Source organism: Eremomyces bilateralis (genome assembly GCF_010015585.1).
Source record: "Eremomyces bilateralis CBS 781.70 unplaced genomic scaffold P152scaffold_8, whole genome shotgun sequence".
Taxonomy (NCBI): domain Eukaryota; kingdom Fungi; phylum Ascomycota; class Dothideomycetes; order Eremomycetales; family Eremomycetaceae; genus Eremomyces; species Eremomyces bilateralis.
In genome coordinates this window covers 806,910-824,956 of record NW_022985074.1, presented here as the reverse complement: position 1 = coordinate 824,956, position 18,047 = coordinate 806,910, and the positions used below count along the sequence as shown (strand labels likewise).

The window sequence follows — 18,047 nt, the reverse complement described above, 5'->3', positions numbered from 1 at the left end:
TGTGCCCACATGAAAGCAACAGAAGCAAACCCGCCTGGGAATCTGGGATATCCGCTGGGTAGATTCGCTCAGGAATGATTCTTGTTCCGACGAGGAGTGAATAATAATAATGAGAGACGCTCCAGGCCATGTACAGGTAGGTACGAGGGGAAGTGAAACCAGCATGATTGGTTCATTTCGTCCGCCTTGAAATTTGGTAGTTCGTTGGCTTTTGGACGAGACGGTGTCTCATGGAGTCATGGACACGGGTGACTTGGACACGGTGCCCATTTGCCCAATAGACATGTTTCTTACTAAGACATTTATCACGTGATTATAAAATCGTGTCGCTTTCCGACCGCGGGGCCTCTGGTAACAACGCCATATGCCTAACCTATTATGTAGCTAAGGCCTAAGACGCTCCAAAGATCTTCAGCCAAACGGAGTTAACTGATGGCCGAATAGGAGCTTTTTTTAACGTTCAGTAATTCTAGAATACGATAGTAAATCCCGAGGTCGGATTAACGTGACTCACCCCTACAAGCACTGATCGCTCCCACAGTTTCTAAACTCCACTTCCTCTGGTTTGGTTTGAATCAATTCTTGAGTTAATCCCCCTAAGTTCGAACTGAGTTGCCCAAAGTCGGTTTCAGGGGCAAATCAAGCGCGGATTTCATGCCATTGTGGATATAACTGCTCCCTCACCCTGCCTCGAATATGGTCCAATTTTATCCGTCTCTAACGCCTGAGTTAACCGAGTGGCTTCTTTCCCAGCCGCTTTTCTACATTGCATCTGCACCTCTTGTAAGCTTACCGTACCGGCGAATGTTATCAAAGAGGCTAGTCGCTGACCAGGACTAGACAGGTGATCATGTGAATCTCTCCCCTAAGGGGTATCCGCGGTCCACACTTGCGGTTCTCTCGCCGAATCGTGTCGTGTATTTGGACAAAACAGGTTCAGGAATCGAAACCATCTCCCATATATATGAAAATGGGCGTGCCACGATCATGGCTTGTAGCTTCGGCAAGTCGCCACGCATCATGCGGCTCTTCTGCCGCGGTCGAGTGATAGAGCGTGGAAGCCCTGGCCCTGATGGCTTTGACTCGTGGTTTACGAAAGCTGTCAAATCCGGGATGCAGGTTGACCCAGATGTCCCTATCGGAGTCAGCTTGACCGGCGTTCGAGCGCTCATTATACTTGATGTCTTCAAGGCACAGACGAGCTGCGGTTTTGCGGTACCGGTGCTTAGTAGCGTCGCAGCTGAGAAGCCCAAGCCGGGAAACGCACAGTATTTGGATGGAAATATGATAGCGCGGGAGACTCTTCAACTGTGGAACTTCAAGACTGAGGAAAATGCCTTGGCCAAGGGCATAGAACCCTGGGGTCGGAGGAACGAAGAGAGCTTGGACGGATTGCCAGGCCTCAAACGGTATGTACCTCTACTGCAGAGGACGCTCATTGTCAGTAGGTCATCCACTACGCGGCTCGCACACCAATGGCGGGCTATCGCTCTGGGAGTCCTCCTTACACTGAGCCTTTTGTTTGGGCTACGGAGCCTCGGACTCATCAATGTAGCCCTCAATTCTTAGTACGGCGATGCAGATCTGAGCCGAGTGACTAGTGTTAGGGTTGATACATTGATAAACGCCGACTTTGAATAGCTTATAAATGATGAATTCACATAATTTCTGGATGAGTTTACGATGGAATGCAGTCTTCGTCCGCCACGAGCTCACCATTTAGATTTCCAAGATTCTCATATCAATCAGCATGGAAAAATATAATTAAGGCTTAAAGACGCCCATTCCCTTGAAATGCAGTCCGTGAGTCTTATTAATATAATAATATTTCTCTCTCCTGATCTCATCCCCGTGCGACGCAGAGAGCGTTGCGGCCTTGTGGCCTCATTTCGTTGCCTCGCTCCCATGCAGCACCAGCACTTTGTGATTGATCACTTTGATGTCTGGGAATTCCATGATTCACTTCTTCTTTCGTCCCTTCTACAGCTTGAGAACTTGACATCACACATCACCCATTTGCTCTTTCGTACACCCAACCGTCAAATTACGAAGCCCTTTCTCTCGCTCTTGCTCCATCTGAGAGTTTCGGCCGCCGCTGCAGCAGCTTGCACGGAATTAGAGGAAAGGTGATGACTGTTGGTCAGGCTTGATAGGCCTCCTCTATTGTTGGTCACAACGGCAAAGCTAACGCGTTTTCCACCCTCCAAGGTCGGCGTCTCCGGCTTCCGTGGCCAAGACTGTAATATCTTGCGCCCATCATGAGCTCACCGTCGGCATCAGAGGGGGAAATCATCGAGACTGAGGTCGAGAAGGCAACTACGGCACGGCACGCCACGAGTGACTCCGATATTGACCGTCCAGACAGAACTCGAGACTCCCAGTCACGATCACCAAGACTTTCGTTCGGCTTAGATGGCGCCCGAGATCGATCCCGCTCCCCGTTTCGGTCCAGATCCCCTCGGGGTGAGAAACGTCGTCGAGACGACGATGAAGACCACAGCCATCGACGTGACCCTAGACGATTCAAGGTCCATTATGAGGAACAGCGACAAAGCCGTCATGCTTATCAGGGAGAACGGGAATATGGCCACAATCGGGGATACTATGATCGAGATGGAGATCCGTCAGCGAGGGACAGACACAGCCGATCGGGTCAAGAGTCCTCTACCCACCACTCAGATCGGCTGCCCCGCGATCGAAGCCGCTCACCCGCACGGAGGAGCAGAGGAAACGATTATTCGCACCACGATTATCGACGGGATGAGCGACGGGCTACCTTCCGCGAAGCACCAGCTGCGACTGCCAATGGAACCGCGTCAAGTGGAAGGTCGGGACAGAATCGGCATCCAGGGCGTGGTGGTGCGAAAGGCATACCTGACAGAGGCCATGCTTCTTCAATTAACACAGCTACTCCCAACTCCACTCCAAGCGCGAGACCTGGTCGGGCGAAAACCGTTCATTTGTATGCCTCTACTCGTCCTATTCGATTTCAAAACCAGACTGACCAGCATCACAGCACGGGTGATACCCTCTCGAATGGCGACAGCGTGTCCACTGGTCCTTCAGCGTTAACTGTGGGTTCCGAGGACCAGGAACTAACGACAGACCTAAGTCCCGTCGACGAAGCCACTTTGATTGAAGAGCGTCGAAAACGCAGGGAGGCCATTAAAGCGAAATACAAGAATCAATCAGCGAAGCCCTTACTAGTCCAGGCTCTTGAGCATAGCGGCGAAGTCACCACCCCTGAAGCCTACGATCCGACGAGATCAGTCACCGTGTCGGAGAGCGGTAAGCAGCCCTTGGAAGCGTCGACCATGTTTGGAAGGCCTCTGACACCTACTATAGTGACTCCCCTCCTTTCCCCGAATTCCCCCCAAGCCGTCGATTCTCCTGGCTCTCAAGCCGATTCGTTCGATGAAGGCAACGCCCCAAAGCTGGAGCGCGCCGAGCCTCGTCTCGCCATACCCGGGGTCTCTGCAGCTGATTATGATCCCACAGCAGACCAAAAGGCAGACCTGGCTCGCGATGAACATCAGCATCATGTCCACGATGAAAGTCGAACGGCGAAGTCTGTAGCAGAGCTACCCCCGGTCGAAGATCCAGCCACGGCTTCCATCTCGTCTCCGACTGGCCCCAAAGTACCCGATATGTTTTCCGAAAGTTTTGAGGATGACATCCAGGTTGAAGACTCGAATAAGCCCATTGTTCGTCAGGACCTGGACGCTGGGTTGGCCCGAGAGCAGGATGACTCGGAGGGTTTCTTTAGGCCCATAATCCACGAGATCGTTAACGAACGATATCAGATCATTGAGAATCTGGGCAGCGGCGTATTTGCAAACGTGGTTCGAGCCAAAGACATCCCCACTAGCAAAATCGTGGTCCTCAAGATCATCCGCAACAACGACGAGATCAAGAAAGGCGGACTCAAGGAGATTTCGGTTGTGAAGACGCTAAATGAGGCGGATCCCGAGGATCGAAAGCATATCCTTCGGTTCGTCGATTCATTCGAGCATAAGTATCATCTGTGGCTGGTCTACGAGAACATGGACATGGACTTCAGGCAATTGCTCAAGAAAATTGGCAATAACTCCGGCCTTCACATCACCGGAGTACGTCAGTTTGCGAGACAGGTCTTCCTCGCACTCTCTCACCTCAAGAAGTGCAACATCATCCATGCCGATATCAAACCAGACAATATCCTAGTGGATCACGCGCATAAGAATATCAAACTTGCGGACTTTGGCACGTCGATGGAAAAGGAGGAAGCCGAGATTACCAGCTACCTCGCAAGTCGATATTATCGCGCACCCGAAGTCGTCCTTGGCCTCCCCTTTGACTTCGCCATCGACATGTGGGCGGCGGGCTGTACACTCTTTGAGTTGTATACAGGAAAGATCCTGTTCGATGGCAGGACCAACAACAACCAGCTACTCAAGTTCATGGAGTGTCGCGGGAAGTTTCCGAAGTGGATGGTTCGCGACGGTCGCTTCGGGAATGACCATTTCGAACATGATCACATCACATTCATCGCTCTGCAGCAAGACCGGACCACTCAGCAGTACTATGAGAAGCGTATGGCCATCAGCAAGCCGGAAATCGACTTGGCGACTCGAGTGAAGATGGCGGTCCCTATTCCGCCCGGTGAGGACGCGCGGTTGCACCGTAATTTCATGGATTTGTTGGACCAGTGCCTCAAGCTCGACCCGACGCAGCGTATCAACCCTCATGATGCTTTAAAGCATCCCTTTTTCATGAGGCATGGCTGAAGATAAATCGCCATTTTCGACTCCAGGGTCCTACGATGGATGGATGGCGCTTGATGTTGACAATTTCATCTCGCAGTTGAGAGTTACGTGTCGATGCCCGCCGAGAACCGAGATTATGACAATCAGAGTCGGATAGTTTCCATTGAACGGAGGAGATATGCTGTGCTCTGCCATGATGGTCTACTCCAAGCCAATCGAGATCGCTGATGGTTGTCAAACAAGTAATCAAGCGAGTACCATGGAACCTAATTCAACGATGATGGTAAATTTCCATGCGCTAATGAACCTGCCCGTGCGGATGTGACAGACCACCCACTAATGATTTACATTTGGTCGTCCAGTGCCACACCACAACTGCACATCCTTTTCTCGTGCCCCACACGAGACGTTGATATCCCGAGCACCTTTGATCTCCGAGCTGGGCGTTAGTAGTTCCGCAACGGTGTGCAACGGTGGGCTGCTGTGCGAAGAACAGCGACGCACCACGCCACGATCTCGACATGGACTCCAGCCTCCAGGATTGCGTGGAGTGGTACAAGTACACGGTCCGACCCTCATCCATGCGCGATAAATTCTCCGAGTATGGTGCGGATGCTCCTTGAGAGGATGGTCGGTCTCCGAGTGGACTGCCGTGCTTTATTTCAGGACCGGAACACCACATATCCTCGACTGGGTAACGAGGGTCCAGCTGTATCCATACACAAGATTTGGTAATAGAGCTTCCGGCGCATGTTGTACATTGTTTCATGTGAAAGATGTGAATTAGTCCAAAGAACAATCACCGTGTCCGCCGTTCGACTACTTTGCCAGGCATCAAAGGCGACCTGACTAGAGATGACAGGAAAAGGTGTCACGATATCACCCAGGAACACGACGAGAATTGCGCAGCACATTTCCATATTTCAATTCCCTTTGCTCTTACCATTGTTATAGCCCTGGGTTTTGATGTCTCTTAATCCTCAAGAGAAGCAACCTCGTCAGTGTCATGGAGTACAGAAAGCGAGTCGAACTCAATGTCCCGTAATAGAATGTGTCTGAGTTGCCCTCAAACAGATGATACCAATGTTCGCAATTTGCTGAACCTATACCTTATTAAGCATTCATGGAATTGATTTTTCACTTTCTTCTCTCATATGTGATAGATCTGCAAAAAGAGGCCAGCTCAAGAAAAGCCACAAGCAGTCGTGTGTGAACCAGTGTATTAGGATGGTGGAGAGGAGGTAGCAGAAGCGCAAGGGGAATTCCTCTTTTTCCTTCTCTCTTCGGTTTAGATTAATGGAACCGGTAACTGCAGACCTTGCATATCGAGACAGACCGTGTCAAGGACTTGTATATCGAAGAACCCTATACCTTGTCTATTAGGTCTTATAACTATTACTTCCTGCCCCTGACCTACGGGCTTCTCAGTTTTCTTTCTAACACCCCATGTTGCTACAACGATGCCAATAAAGCCCACTGTACCAGACACAAAACCAATGATCTGTCCTTTGTCAAAGAATGGTTCAGACTTAGGAACTTCAAATTCTGCAAAGGGAATCTGAAAAGGGCCCCCGCTGGCGTAGGTCCTTGCCAAGTAATTGATTCGACCTCCAGCTGCGGTGTAGACATATTCTTTGTACCTCCCTGAGCCATTCATGCTCCGTGAAGCCGTGACAGGCCCACCAGCGATGGCATCCTGTTCTTGCGGCAGAGCGTCGGTTGTGTTGGTCCAGGATCCACCTTCAAACGTCCACTCGCCAGCAACCCTGTCTTGGCTGATATAGAATATTCGGACTATCAATGGATCAGATCAGGCAACAGCGGCGAAACTAATATCTAGGTGTGAGGTGAACTCTGCTATAGCAGGCAGGGTTTTATGGGGTATCATCAGTCAGTTTGTCTCCCTGTCAACTTGTATAGAGCAGTGTATAGGACCATAATCATACCTTCTCACCACTCACTGCCGTTGAATGTAAGGGAAGCAAGGGCTTATTCTCCGAAACGAAGAAGACATAAATGTCAGTAGACCCGGCAGAGACCGCAGCAGCAACGCGTGATCCCCGCCCAGCTCTCGGCCCAAGTCGACTGACTTTTCCGTCTATTGCTTGAACGACAAAATCCTTGTCGTTGATATAAAATCGTCGAAGTTTATGATCTACTTCCGCTGCAACGAGTCTAGATGCGGACTTGTAGCCGATCGGAGTAGTAGACCATTCAATAAATTTCTCGTCCTGGTAGCGGCACGCGACGTCAATGATTTGACCATCAACAGGTTGTCGGTGTATGCGTGGAGCCTCGGAGAAGAAAAGTCGCAGAATCCTACATTATCTGTCTCTTTATGGTATACTTGCTGCTAGTGCGGTAGTGAGCTGCAAGGGGGAACTGTTTTCTGGGTATGACAGCTCTCTGGATCTCCTCTAGCTTCCCGTGATTCCGATCTCGAACGACTATCTTCCGATCTGGATTATGCCAATAAACATAACGTGCCCAGCTATCAGTAATATTGGCGCTGTAGGCTGCAGCTATGTTGACAGCTTCAGAGTCTTTATTGCTGGCGGCAACGACTGAAATGAAGGTCAAGAAGAGACCCAAAAAGAGGATACGTGCCATTCTAGGGCCATCCATGTTGAAACTGGATAGCTTGAGCATGCGGGAAGATGAGTCCGGCCTGATGAATCGAACAGCAATCGCAGCGCCATGATATATATTCTCACTTTGCGACCCAAGTCTGGCGTGTTCAAGGTTTGCGGACCGCATCTTCGTTCCAAGCGGGCCACTCGTCCCCAAAATTATACCTAGGCACTTTCCTACCGATTTCTATAAATTATTCACTCTGATATTCATCTGTAATTCGGCGGCCATTCCAGATGGTGTACCATCACTTGTATAAGCGCCAGCGTTATGAAGTCCATGAACGCCACTGCTGGATTAGTGGACGCCCTGGCAAAAAAGGCAGAGAGAAGCGGCTGAATAAACCAATTATAATTCTCTAGGGAAATATAGGGATCCCTCGAGATCCTCTGGAAAGTCACGACTGTTCAGCTTGGCTGTCTCTGCTGCAGCCGAACGCTGGAGGAAGACAACAATATATACTAACTCCTTCACTGTCTTCGCCAACTCCTGGCCCCAATCTCTATCATTTCTGCAATCAGACCAGATGTATCAATCTTTATGCACATCTGCCGCTTGTGACGGGGTAGCCATCAGCCTCCTATTGCTCCTCAACCATTACCCGTGCCTCCAAGATCTCCTATCAGCCTCGTCGGCGCATAAGGATTCACTTCAATTGCACAAAGGGGATGAATCTCTTACTTGTTGTTTCCAGCTGACCAATTTGACAACTGTTGCACTCGTATTCTGACATCTGGGACTGGACGGTGCAATCAATTAGAGCGAGTGGTGTTGAACTTGAGGACTAATTGATCCGTTTGATTGATTTCCTAAATCTAGGTTTTTCTTCTGGATGATAGAACTATTTACATGACATATTCCAATTTAGGAATGTATTACCTGACATGCATAAACAATAATGGTTGCTTCTAACAAGCGGCAGACCAACAGACAATCACGAACCTTTGGCCAACTAGTGAGTGGGATATTCAGTCTTGTTTCTATTCTTATTAAGCATAGATACAATTGGATCGCTGCCGGACCTGCTAGTGGATATCTTTGGATTTGGAGTGGGGAGGAAATCCTGACTGTTGAGATTGGAATATCTGACTGATGACCTCGTTCAGTCCGATCAGTGGGCAGGAACTTCACACACGAGGTAAGCAGGGAAAGATAAGACGGAGAACAATACTAGTGATAGTTATTATTCTAAGAATAACAGCTAAATATCTGTAGGCTATTATATATAAGGTAAAAGAAGACAAGACGAGACGAAACCGTCATCTGGTTGTTATGGTTATCATTGACACGATCTGGATGCGTAAGATCTGTGATTACTAAGTTCCATTAATCTAAACTGAAGAGAGAGAGAAGAGAGAATCAAGAAATCTCCCACTCCCAGCGTCTCTGTGCGCGAGATATCAACTCTCCTCTGCTGTCCTAACACAGCTCTCACATGACTGTGTCCTTGATAATCCTCCTTGAAACCCACCAGCCACATCTCTGTGACATCAGCCACACTCAAGGTCTTAGGCCACAGGCCTCGGACCATAGCAATCATCAGAATTTATCTCGCACAGCCACACGGGATTTCAAGAAGAAGGCGCTAGCGCCACGCCCCCGGCTAGCGCCGACTTGGGCTTTCTTCAGAAAGCCGTCTGGGGGCGTTTTGCAGGGATTATATGAGTTGACGAGTGAAAATCAAGGGGACACATGACATAGAGCGAAAGTGTGGTAGTAGCAGGTTACGAAGATTCGAGGCCTCCTAACAGCGATCTTCTATATCAAGCTCTTTCCGAAGCCTGTCTGTGCGATTAGGATTGTATCCTGCTTTGCAAAGATAAGGCGGGATAGAATAGCGATCTGTAGATCCTTCGGTTCAACAGCAGTGTGACTTTGGGGATATCGATCGCGTAGTAACCTCCTCAAAGTAGACTCGATTATCTTCACCTGCATAGACAGCATGTCGTCAATGGAAACCTCATCGTGGATATTGACGCGACGCTCCTTTGCCCGCACCAACTGTTTAATATAGGATGCAAGCTCTGAGCCCGGGATATCCAGGATCCGCTCGAGTTCTCGTCCTCTAGTGCTAGGAGCATTAGGAGCGGAATTAGACTTGGCCCCCCTTCGATGCCGACGGCTCTTAGTCTTCTTTGCTTTAGGCATACCGAGAAGGATCTTTGTCACACTAATCGACCTTTAGGACCTCACTGTCTCTCCTTGTTCAGTGCGAATGGCGTGGAGTTCGAATAGGTAGTATGGGAGGTTGATCGCTTAGATATACGCTCGTCCACTACGCCTCTGAGGCAGCCTTAGCACCTTTTTTATCCTATCATGGTTAGACGTAGGCAATCTAAAATCTAGATATATATCTGTCCGGTACCATTTTCTTGGATCTTATGGCGTCAAATTGTCGAGTCTCGTGTTGTTTTTCGTGATATCAAGGCCGATAATGCTCATCACTCCGATTCTGCGTCTTTCTCTTCCTAAAGTCATGCCACGTGCCCTCAGACCTCCTTGAAAGGAGTTTACTCCCAGCTAGCCCATTTGGGCGTTAGCGTAGCTTGGCGCAAGCCAGGTTTCGAGCGACGGTCTGAGCTGTGGCTGAGATAAATCAGGATATGCATGAGTATCGATGCCTGAGGCTTCAGAATGATGCCTTAGCCCTGACCCAGACCTTCAAGTTCATGCCTTAGACACATATCAGACATCAATGATCAGGTGATCATCTCATCTGTATCTGAGCTTCCCTATATAGCCTACATAACAATCTACATCTTCTACTATACACGCAATTGCAACACTGATCTTAATATACACAAAGTCCTGTTACTCTTACTATATAGGGCCTTCGATGTTTGCAAAACATACATCACGTGATGAAACTCGGGTTTTATCCTTAGTGTCACGGTCGTACTTTTCGTGCTTTGAGGCGTTAATGTATTGTTGCCTTATGGCCTGATACGGATGCCTCACGATACGATGCAGATGCAGATGTGATGTGATGCCTCCGATGTGTTAGGGGCTATCACGTGGTGATTCACAATCCCGCTTTGTGTATATTATATCTCTCTCTGTTCTGGTTTCCCATTCTCCTTCTTCATCTTTCGTTTCGTCAAATACAAGCTGTTTTACGATAGTGATCCATATCCATGGTCCTCCAAAATAGCACCGTGACACTTAGGAGGAATCCTAGGTACCTTGTTAGTCAATCAATCTTCATTCACCATTCAATCTGCATACATGCTTGTGACGATTGCTTGACAGATATAGACGCAAAAAGAGATGGAGATTAGGATCGATACTAGTAATACCACTAAAAAGTCCCCATCTTGACCGGTGTGACATGATCAGCGCCTATTAACCTGCAGGCATTCTCATAAACGGAGTCATTTCTGCGATTCTACGGAATACCCATGTCGGCATTGCTTATGTGCCAGGGCATGGCACAGTCGGCTGTTGCTAGCCTCATCAACAGCCATCTACGGGATGCAGCTGGGAGAATTGTCCTCATCAGACAGCAGCCAGCAAACCACATGGCAAAGTCCCTATGATGCATGAACCCAGACAGTAATAATACCCTTCCTGCCAGGGTAAATACTCAAGCTGTTAGAGGCTAAAGTTGCATGTCCTGCACACAGCCAGAACGGGAGAGGTTATATTCGGAGCACACGGATAGTTTTGAACTAACGAAGCGATCGTGATCATGATTCCTTCATCGCACGGAGTTCCAATTACAGTATAGTCCAAGTGGCTCTGACCATTGGCTGGAATAATGAATCTCTTGCATCCAGCAGTCTGCACGCCTACAGTCCACAGCCCGTCGCAGGTCTAGCCTCGCATGAAGATGATGTCAAGACACTGATCTGGTTGATGCTTTCATTCAGCCCGATGCGCAAGGAGAAATGCTTCGCTTAGACTTGACGAGTAGTAAGGGATTCTATTGCTAGCGTGTCCAAGTGAGCTTGGCTGTAAGCAGTCCAAAGCTCCGCACTTTTTCATTATCCCACTCCACTGGTGTTTACCAGTCCTGAGTAAAGGTTGATCGCGGCAGGGAGTGATGAAAGAGGCATGACACAGCAAAACCCAGTCTCCTCAGAGCCATACAGACCAAATCATCGATCAAATCGGCCAGTCCAGATCCTCAACATTCGTTTGTCGCTCTCCAACGGCAATGCCATGTGCCGATCCCATAGTCTCATCGTCTCATCGTCTCATCGTGCCGTGTGGCCCGTGTCGTGTGGAAGGTGGCGTCACCACTGTCTCACGGACTCCAACTCCCATAACCTCCAAATCACCAGATCGACATCGAAGTGGATGGGAGGATGGGACACAGCGACCGCAGTCAGCAGGGTCCAGGCCGACCTTCTGCTTCGGAATCAACCTGCGACTGTCTTGGAGTGGCTACAGATGAAATGCCAAGGATCTGCAGGAGTTCGATATCGGAACGCAGTAAGACGGAGATTCACGTCGTATCCACGGTTCAGACTTCAGGCTTGTGTTGAGACGCCTTAGACCCTAAGTAAAACACGCATGCAGACTGTTCCAACTTCCAAGTGGCACCTTATTAATGCGGCCGACGTCGTGCATCGGTCAGCGACTCAGCGCTTCATAGAGAACTAACAACGGATCAGCTCAGGTTATCGAGTAACATGTAGGTTAGTTGCATATTGGACGGCAGCTAATCGACTGGGATTGAGACAGCGGCGATAGGCAACCGGGAAGCCCATCGGCGGGGCTGGGACATGCGTCATGTCGGTATCATCCCAACCCCGCCAATTGGCCGCCTCACCCAAAAAAAAGACCATGCGCGAGAAGAGAGCATGTCGGTGGCCTTGAGACGCTGGCTGGTCTGAGTGGCCACCCGATTACGGACATGGTGTGGCACAGTGGCAGGCATCGTCATTTGGGATGGCGGCTGGCACTGGGCAAAGCCGTCTCATTTGGTGAATATTATGGATGCCACGGTACGACAAGGGAGCCAGATCTCACACTACGCAAACGGGTAGACGTGCTCTCAACGACCTGCCCTTACGCTTATTGCATGCTGCCCTAAATTCAACGGCTGGATCGGTGTCATCAATTTTGGTTGGATTGGCAAATGCAATGTTAGGATCAAGCGGACGGGAGCCCATGATCGACCGCAAGCGGACGCGGACGAACATTGCAAAGGCGACACCAGTCCGTCCATGACCGGACAGATATGTGATGCTGGTACCAGGAAGAATAGTGGACCATTATCTTCAGTTATTGGGAATGTTAGAGGGTCCTTGTGGCATCTTGAAGACCTTTAGATTGGACGGTCCATCGAGGACTAGAACGGGGCCAATTTAGACAGATTACTCATTACTCCGCCATAGGAACCACTCCAGGGACGAGCTTCGTGACTAGTCTTCCGAAGAATTGGCAAATGCCAGATGTCATCATCAAGACTCACTTGGTGGATAACATTTGCCTTCTTTCCGAAGAGCCGCTAAACGGAAACCAAACAAACGTCTCGTGGCGGGCGCCGATACTGATCTGGTGGTTAACAATCACTTGCATAAAAAAGAAATGTAACACGGGTTCTTCAGTGAACACTGCAATATGGCTTGTAGAATTCTATCAGCGTGTGCTGAACGGTTTCTTCCTTCAATAGGGAGCCTCCCACCACCATACCATCGCTGAACACCTTCAAAATATGAGATAACGATTGCGTCCCCCTTGTGATACTGCTACAGAAGCTCTGCATGAAACAAGATTGGGTATCTTTCGGAAAACGAGTGTCAAGAACTGCCGTGGATGAAGTCCGTAAATTTAAGGGGTCATCTGAATTGATCGACTTATGATTCGAGAACGACCGAACCCCGTGCTCGGTTTTGAAGCCCATTATATGGTATCCCTCGAAGAAGTGTCTCTAGGCGTGAAATCCTCTCGTGATCCGGTAAATCCTTCCGTAAATCGCGTGAATCGATGAAACTGGCGTGTTGAAAACAAACCGCCGGTGCTCCACTCTAAATGTCAACTCCGGTTTCTCTGTGGTTGAAAAGGCCGTGAAAACAGAACTCCTGAAAGCCGCTTGAAGAAACCCTCCTCTATCCGACCATTCAGGCCGCAAGCTGGTACGCCAACCACATTCTATCGGATCCTGACAGAAACCGGATGTCCCAGGTTAAACAAAGGAAAGAAAAAAGTCGACTCCACCATCCATCTGTACATCATTGAACATGACCAACTCCATGCCGATTAACAAAAGATCCGCATCAACATGACTTTTCATCGTCCCATCGTTACTCTTCGGATTTAGAAAGTTGTAAATGAAAAAAGGTCCCCAGTATACACAGGTTGAAGTGAGAAAATTATTCACAAGTGAATTGAAAGTTGAAAATCCGTTGTTCGTGATCCATGGAATCCGGTCGCTCCTAGTCCGTGAAAAGGGGAACCATCAAGAAGGCCTTAGAAGACATGTTGCATCCTGGCATTAGAATGGACCTGGTTGAAAAGAGGCTGCATCATCTGAGTAAGACGATACACCTGGCTAGGGAATTCATTCCAGAAGGCTCCTCCAGATGGGGTTGGAACGAAGCAAGTGGGTTGGAATTGTACCGCAGGGGTCGGTTTTTGATGATCGTTTTGAACAATGGTGTAGGAAGAGGTTGATGTCGACGTCGACGAGGCCGAGGTCGTAGAGCCATCGGATAAGGTGGATAACGTATCGGAGTTCGAGCTACCCGTAGATAGGTTCGAGTCGCGGGAACCCTGGCGGGTTTCGTATATATGCTCGTCGAGGCCAACATTGAGCTGGAAGGACGAGTCGGGTTGTTGGAGTCCGGGCTGGAAGATGGAGGCCAAAGGGGAGAGAGGGGGGGTAATGGGTTGTTGGGGGACAGTGATCGGCTGAACTTGAGGAGTGGTGGTGAGGCGATCGCAGCCAACGATCAACCTCCGCAATTCTTGCAAGTCGATCCGCTTGGACGGATCCAGCTCGAAAATGCGTGTCAAGATGCCATTGAGCTCCTGGGAAAGGGGAAGAATAGTAGGTAGGAAACTCCGGTCCCGGGCGTAGGCGCGGAATGTGGTATCCTCAAAACAGGCCCGCTTCCATGGGTTTCGGCCACAGGTGAGATTAACCAGAATGACTCCAAGGCTCCAGACATCATTGGGGACAGAGGCATAGCTGGAAAAGGCCCTTGGGTTGCTTTGTTGACATTCTGCAGCGAGACGAAGGTTAAATTCCAGGGCTCTTCGAGAATAAGAAACAACGAGAAATGCACGTACCTGGTGACATGTAGAAGGTCGAACCGCAGCCGTAGTCGGATGTCACACGGTCACTGGTGGCCAGTCCAAAGTCGGCAAGCTTGGCCGTCTTACCACCATCGGTCACGAGGATGTTCTCCGGCTTCAGGTCCCGATGGTAGATACCCAGGTTATGGCAATGTTCAACCGCGTCCAGGATTTGTAGGAAAAGAGACTTTGCCAGGAAATCGCTGCCAACATATCTCCCCCGCTCTGTAATGTTAGAAAAGAGATCCCCTTCCGGACAGTATTCGAGAACGACAAAGGTGGTGTCTGAAGACTCCAGGATTTTGACCATGGAAACGACTCCGGGATGATGGTTGGCCATGTAGTGTAGCTGGATCTCACGCTTCTGGAATTTCCGTTGCCTGGGCTCCAGACCAACCTTATTCAAGGCCTTTACGGCATAATTGGTGTTGGTGAGGATATCGATGGCGAGATAGACCACTCCATAGGCGCCAACACCGAGGATTTGAGTCAACTGGAGCCGTCCAGCCAGTACATGTCCAAGGAGGAACTCCGGGGGACGAGCGGAAACCACCGGGGGCGGACTTGGGAATCCATCGAGTGGTGGTGAGGCCGGTGGTGTTGGTGGAAACAGCATTCTCGTCCAGAACTGTGAAGTGGTCCTCAGGAATCCAGTGAAGGGCTCCGAGGACAATTAGAGAGTACGAAGACCAAAGAGAGGGCTCGGTGGTCTTGAGAAAGCAGCCGGACGGAATCCTCCAGGAATATTACGATGGAATAAAGCGCGGAACAGTGGTCGCTCTACTGGTGAGAGTCGTGATATGGAGATGGGGTGGTGGAGGGAGACGGGTGGATAGAGAAGGCGAGGGATGAGTAGAAGGAGGAAGACAAACAGACAAGATTTAATAAATGAGAGAAGATGAAAATTATATGGAGGTCAGAGGGTGGATGAGGATAGAGAGGAGGGAACAGTAGGAGGAGTACTAGGAGTAGATAAGACCGAAGGAGTGACAGATGGAGGGAGAAGGGTTGAGTGGTGAGAGTGGAGTTGATGTTGGTGGATGGTGAATCGGTGATGTATGTATTTTTCGACAGCCACCAGTCAACCACGAGCCCACGACGTGACTGGGCGGGACGAATGAGCTCCACAACTGGGTATGAAGACAGGCCCCACCAGGTTGGTGTCATAAAAGGATAAAAAGAGCAACAATTTACACGAATGTTGACAAGGCGAGACAAGCCACCGATCAAGCAACCCATAGAGCGGCGCTAGCAGAGAATAGAGAGAGGCGGACAACGGGATTAGCGCGAATGTGCAAGGCAATTAGATTCCTACCGCTTGGACCCGAACTTGATCATGGATGAGACAGTATTCACATTCCACAGTAATATGATAATATCAGGCTATTGCATGCATGAATCTGTAACCAGATCGTGATGATGAGAATAGGTAATGATGATTCTGATGACTATGATGATATGGTGGGTGCCGGTTCTATTGCTGAAACCAGCCATTTCTTGTCCACCACGAGTCCACGACAACAACTCCATGGCAATCCGGCGACTTGCCATGCGCCGATGGGTGCAGACCATAAAGGCCCATAATAATTCCATACTGGAAAAAATCCACAATTTCTGAAGGGGGCGACGGTGACTGGCGGATCCGTATTGCTTCCCTCCACCACCGAAACCCCCCCTTCCCCCTCCCCTTGTCGTTCATCGTCAAAAGGAAATTTGCCTCCCAGAGACCCAGACCGGATCCCAGCTCATGGATTGATGATTTGATGGACATGGATTGGGAATCGGGATGATGGTGTGCCCACATCAACAGGCGTCAGGCCAACAACGGTCTCACTCCTGTCCCGTCTCCTCCTCCCACCAAACCAAAGTCTCGAACCATCCATGTCGGATCCTCATGGCGATTTTCCTGCAGTGCCTCACCACCACCCGGCATCGTGCTTCCATGCCCAGTGGATCAGTGGAGTGGTGCTCTGACTCTTCGTTTTTTTTCAGACACTTCTGCACGGCCCTATTCTACTGCCTGCACTCTGCTCTGCAGAATTGGCAAGGTCTGCCGTTAGTTAGCTTCGTTGTACGTCAACGGTTCCGGTCATCGAATTATTGATCGAAATCATCGATGCCTCCTCCATCCTCTCCTGCCAGGCTGCGAGTATCCGATCCCCCTTTGCCGCCCACACGGCTCTCACGCAAATCCTGCACTCCTTCATGGACCGCATCTGCATTCTGCAATTCCTGCCACCATGACTCTCCCAGTTCCCACCATTTCTGTGGTTGGGCCTCGGGTTGGATTTTCTCCCGTGTTACGTACGCTTCCTCCTGTCTGGTTCTATTCCCGTCACCCGCTCAAGGCGCCCATACCCCAAGCCCACCTTCTTGTTTGACGGGGGGGAGAGAGGCGCGGGCGCAATGGGCTAGGGTAAGCCGAAGCGCAGCAAATGGGAGGGACTAAAGTGAACACTTCATCATCTCCGCCCTCCGGTCGCATGTCGCATCTGGGCGACAGCGAATACACGGTGCACCCACCGCTCGGCATTGCTAGTTGCTTGCCTGGGTTAGCTCATGGCACTTAGCACACGCAGGCTTGCAGGCGCCACTTCGCCCCATCGGCTTGCGAATGCCAGGCCCGTTGCCGCTTGCAGCCGTCGTCTCTTCGTCTCGCGGTCCATGCTCTGCGCTCCCTGTCTGAGTCTGATGCTCGGCATGACTGCGCAAAAAACGTTTTCGCCGCCTTCCAATTCTTCAAATGGATCGAGAAATTCGAGATGGTTGTGTCACCGGGACTGGCTCGTCACTGGCTCCCTCGAGCATACAGATGGAAGCAAATGCGGCTGGACATAATACAGCTTGCTTTATTGGCTCTCACCTCCCAGAACTCAGAACTCTGAAGCCTCCCATTAACTGCTTGCCGAACAAGGGGATGGGGCAATCTTGGTCTGGAGCACCGAGCAACCCAGCAACGGGCCCGCAACCGGGTGCAAGCCAGATCAACAACGCCTGGGAAAAATTATCCTCCGGAGGAGGGTCCCTTTCTGAATTACGATGCTGATGTTGTGTGCCCAACTGACCCAAGGAAATGAAGGGCGCCAGCTGTGAGGCGACCACTCACCACACGAAGCCACCAGGCAGATCACCCATCGTAGGCAAGTGCGGAATTCTCTGGCTGCCTGCTGCATCCTGTCTGCTTTCAGTTCACTCTGCTTGCTGTCCTATTGGCTGTTGCCTGTTTTGTGATCCCGTTAGGGAAAAGGCTCTCTCTGTACCGCCACAATCCCAAGGTGAGGAAGGTATCCAAAGGTTCCGTACAACATATATTTACTCGTGCGAGCCTCAGAGAGGTTGCACACCGATGCTGTAAGACTGCGAACAGTCATCATGATAGGGTACTCCTTCGCGATTGCTTTGGCGATCTCCATCGTCTCATATGAG

The 18,047-nt window shown here is 50.1% G+C and overlaps 4 protein-coding genes across 4 annotated transcripts; 2 read left to right on the top strand and 2 right to left on the bottom strand.

Annotated features, from left to right (window-relative positions):
• Positions 1-430: 430 nt before the first annotated feature.
• Positions 431-1,738, top strand: P152DRAFT_458208 (uncharacterized protein). Its single transcript, XM_033679404.1, has 2 exons — positions 431-783; positions 841-1,738. Exons 1-2 carry the CDS (start codon positions 697-699, stop codon positions 1,567-1,569), a joined length of 816 nt encoding a protein of 271 aa, XP_033534673.1. The 5' UTR covers positions 431-696; the 3' UTR covers positions 1,570-1,738.
• A 674-nt stretch (positions 1,739-2,412) lies between these two features.
• P152DRAFT_473561 (kinase-like protein) lies at positions 2,413-4,766 on the top strand (the record flags this gene model as incomplete). The annotated part of the gene is made up of 3 exons (XM_033681248.1): positions 2,413-2,954; positions 3,017-3,288; positions 3,346-4,766. The coding sequence occupies 3 exons, from the start codon at positions 2,413-2,415 to the stop codon at positions 4,764-4,766; spliced, it is 2,235 nt and encodes a 744-aa protein (XP_033534672.1).
• A 4,323-nt stretch (positions 4,767-9,089) lies between these two features.
• On the bottom strand, positions 9,090-9,739 carry P152DRAFT_458205 (uncharacterized protein). The gene has a single exon (XM_033679403.1). The coding sequence runs from the start codon at positions 9,522-9,524 to the stop codon at positions 9,135-9,137; it is 390 nt and encodes a 129-aa protein (XP_033534671.1). The 5' UTR covers positions 9,525-9,739; the 3' UTR covers positions 9,090-9,134.
• A 4,429-nt stretch (positions 9,740-14,168) lies between these two features.
• P152DRAFT_371628 (serine/threonine protein kinase) lies at positions 14,169-15,186 on the bottom strand (the record flags this gene model as incomplete). The annotated part of the gene is made up of 2 exons (XM_033675524.1): positions 14,169-14,548; positions 14,616-15,186. Coding segments are annotated over 2 exons (951 nt in total), but the record flags the coding sequence as incomplete, so codon positions are not given.
• Between the last annotated feature and the right edge of the window lie 2,861 nt (positions 15,187-18,047).